The sequence below is a fragment of the Polyodon spathula genome, chromosome 11, assembly GCF_017654505.1.
Source record: "Polyodon spathula isolate WHYD16114869_AA chromosome 11, ASM1765450v1, whole genome shotgun sequence".
NCBI classification, from domain to species: domain Eukaryota; kingdom Metazoa; phylum Chordata; class Actinopteri; order Acipenseriformes; family Polyodontidae; genus Polyodon; species Polyodon spathula.
In genome coordinates, this window is record NC_054544.1 from 14,525,044 (window position 1) to 14,528,929 (window position 3,886).

The 3,886-nt window shown below is 37.4% G+C and overlaps 1 protein-coding gene across 1 annotated transcript in view; it reads right to left on the reverse strand.

Moving 5' to 3' along the window:
- The window catches only part of LOC121323040 (G patch domain-containing protein 8-like), a 110,399-nt gene extending 107,892 nt beyond the window's left edge, over window positions 1–2,507 (reverse strand). The window contains exons 1-2 of the mRNA XM_041263759.1: window positions 2,336–2,507; window positions 2,083–2,211 (exon numbers count right to left, since the gene is read on the reverse strand). Coding sequence (XP_041119693.1) covers window positions 2,083–2,211; window positions 2,336–2,507 — 301 coding nt within the window. The remainder of the gene's footprint in view (window positions 1–2,082; window positions 2,212–2,335) is intronic.
- Between the last annotated feature and the right edge of the window lie 1,379 nt (window positions 2,508–3,886).

A 3,886-nucleotide genomic window follows, 5' to 3' on the forward strand; every position in this document is an offset into this window, starting at 1 on the left:
TTATGTAGATTACCTCAGCTTACAAAATAAATTGTAATTCATCGTTTGTCGAGCTGAGCAAGAACCAAACTGTGAAACTCCGGCCTCACAAGAAGTTCTGGAGTGGTGCATCAGAAATGAGAACGTTTATGCCAGAATTTCTGACGATTTAAAGCAAATGGACATATACAGTTATTATATTCATTTAAAGTAAAACACATTCTAAATTTATTTACTAAAATATATAAAACAAAATACAGCTGTACCATACATACAACTATGGCTCTCACTGTGCTCGCAGTTTCTTTTTTTAGGCACCCAAACCAAAAACACCAACTATCCTTAAACAGGATATCTTTGGCAAATTATATTTTTAAAACCTTCTTTTTTCCCCTTCAGCAGTACTAGCTGAACTTTATTAATTCAATATAATCAATAAAATTTGTGGATTATAAAGAAATTCCTAAATATATTAATAAAATACAGCAATACAAGATACAGCTGTACGCTGGTCTATTAATTTTTGAAAAACATTTTTTTTTTGTGCATCTTTTGGCAAACAGTTAATTAATAACAATAACAACCGTCTTTCATTGTGTGTGACATCAGTAGCACTTTGTAAAAGAAATGGTATTCCAGAGATTGTTCTCATATTCCAATCACATTTTAATTTCAGCGAACAGCAAAAACATTCATTAATAATAGCCTCTGTGAGTTAAATTATATAATTCATCATTTTTATTCATAATTAAATGTATTGGAATAAAGCTGAAGCATACCGTATCATTTTGTTTTGTGCTCATTTAAGTCCACACATTCTGGGGTCATTTTGAACAATGATACATTAGTCATGCAAATTCAAGGGTAAGTTATGCCATTAACGCAACTTATAAGTGTAACCTTGTGAGCTTGTTTATCAGAACAGCAGAAATGATACCGAAAGCAATCTACTGATGCAGTAAATGTATATGGCTTGATTAGTCAAGGTCTTTACATCAATATACAATTGGTACAATTGTTTATGTGAAAGGAAGGTCCAACTGTTAATGTTACAGACCTCATACCATAAATGTGGAGATGTTCACCACAGAAACACTGGCATGGCTTGGAGTTAATAAATTATAATACATTATAATAACACTTGAATCAATGCAATGACACCCGATTACTGATACAAGTGTGTGTGTGTGTGTGTGTGTGAGAAACAAAGCACGTCTACCATTGCTCCTCTGAATAACTTTGGAATTGTAAGCTGTTTTCTGCAGGGAAGTTTATACTTTGAATTCTGCATCGCACAATTAGTCATGATTTCACAACCTCATAGAATTCTTACCTTAGAGGTAAAACATACAGTATATGGGAAGCTATGTTTTTTGAGGGTGCTGTTCTCCGTTCAAATTTATAACCAACAATTTATCACAAACAATTTATCACCAACAATTCATCACCAGCAGTTCAGGGACAATTCATCACAGAGGGTACATTATCATATCACAGCTGTTTAAAACGCTACAGGTGAAAATGACCAGGGCGGCACTTGTAACACTAACCTTAACCTTAACCCTAACCCTAACCCTAACCTTAACCATAACCATAACCATAACCATAACCATAACCATAACCATAACCATAACCATAACCATAACCATAACCATAACCCTAATCGGTGAGTTATTGACTGTGATGGATTGTCGCTGGTGATGAATTGTTGGTAATGAAAAGTGCATGACAAATTCACGGGATACCGTACAAATCATGTTGATTCCCATTAAAAAGGCTAAATGACATCCTGAAGCCGGTACATTCAAAGTATGAATGAAAGTTTATGATTTGTAAAATTGGTTCCTGTTGGGCATTTACTCCTATCTAATCCTTGTAAAAGAGGAAGCTAAATAGCTAGGCATTTAACTAAATGAACAAAATGGTCAAAAGACTGTAAATTAAATGTTCAGACAAAAAGAGGGGGTGGGGGAGCATGCCACCCAGAGCCCACTGGTCGACAAAGGCCAATATGTCGCCAGCGGACTCTGCGTGGGCACGGTCCAAATTAACCCGGGACTGGACCAGGGCTCTGAACATGGCTCCACTCCCCGGTGATCTTACGTTTCCTGGTCTTGTAGGTGACCAGTCTGGCAAGAGCAATGATCAGATTCACCAGGTGTCTCTCGCTTTGGTGGAGCCATGAACAAGGTGCCCAAAAATAAGGAAGGTAGGTGAAAAATGCAGCCAGAACTGCAGAAGAAGGTTCTTTAAAAATAGAAAGAATGGCTGCAGCCTGGCGCAATTGTAGTAGTAGTAGTAATACTAATAAGAAGTGAAAAACATGCTCAAAAGAGAGGCTCACTGAGTGGCTCACCTGGTAGAAGCACAGCTGCATGTTGCAAAGGGTGAGTCCTGCGGCACAGGTTTGCATCCTGGCTGTGCGAAGTAGGCCGGTCTTGCCTGGGGACTGCAAAGGGAACGTTGCATGGTCTCTGGCACTCCTGTGGGTTAGGGAGACAAAACTGGCTGGAACTGTTTGTCCTCATTGCGATACAAGCTCAAAGGTGGACCTGCAGGGTTATCCTTTGTCCTCCTGGGGTTGGTAGCTTGCTGACATCCTCTCTCGAGTTCCTGGGTGAAAAAGGAAGCTGGCTTGGTCGTGGGATCGGAGGATGCCCACTGAACCTTTGAGTCTCCTTAGCCAGATGAGGAATTGCTGGGGTGGGGAAAAGAGATTGGGCATTCCAAATTGGGAAAAGAATGTGGGGTAAAATAAAAATTGGACCAAAAAAAAAAAAAAGCTCAATGTGCAGTACATATGCAGAAATACAGTCTAAATATAATGTGCTGTCTATTACAGAAAACAAGTTCCTTAGAGCAATTTACAAGACCTCAATCATATTTGCTTACTTTCAGAGCTTTGTTTACTTCTTTAATTTCAATTGAGCTATTTTCAGCTCTCACAGGTATTGCTTATTGCAGAAATGCCTTGTGGTAATCTGCAAGCTAATCCTTGTAATTCACTATCTTTACGTTTGAGATTGTAGTTTAGTTACTTACCATTAACACCTGCTTTTTCCAGTGCACTTTTTTTTAGCTGTCAGTAGCTATATTTTTGAGGAGTACACTTTCTGTATAGATTATAGTCTGTAAACTATTAATAAAATGACAGAAAAATATTTTTGTATAGTGCAAAACAGTCAAGGAGAAAGACCATTATGTATCTATATATAATTAGTGGCAGACTAGGAGGAGGAGAAGAACATGTAGTCCAGGAGGGGTTAAAGGACTACATCTCCCAGAATTAATATAATAATTTAACGTATTGAAGAAAACACTAAATAACATCCTGGGGGTAGATTCAATCTAAAACTAATCAGGATGTGCATTCTGAGAAGCTGCATTAATGTTGTGGCTTTCCATTTTGCGGTTTCTCTAATGCAGCATCAAATCAAATAATTCCCCACATTTAAGGAGCTGTAAAATGGGAGGAGAGTTATAACACAGGGATGTTTTACCTTTAGGGAAGGCACTGAAGTTTAATTTCTATGAATCAGACTTTAACTAAAAAAAAGAAGGGTCTAGAACCATGCAAACCCTTGCATTATTCAAGTATTCATTATCATTGTATTCGCCATTATGTAAACAAGCATTTTACTGTAGATATACCATACCCATGTGACATATCTGTGTTTTTACAACATACTTATTATATACTTAGACAAGAACAATCACAGTACTTGATGCCAGACTGCACAGTAAGGTTAACATTGGTTTTAGACAGACAATTCCATAACCAACAGGATTTGGTCGGAACCTCAACATTATGCAGACACAGAATGTCAGTAAAGGTACAGGGTTAGACAGATTTTACTGTTTCTTTGGTTATTGTCTCCTTAAATAATAAAAGTGCAATACAATAGGG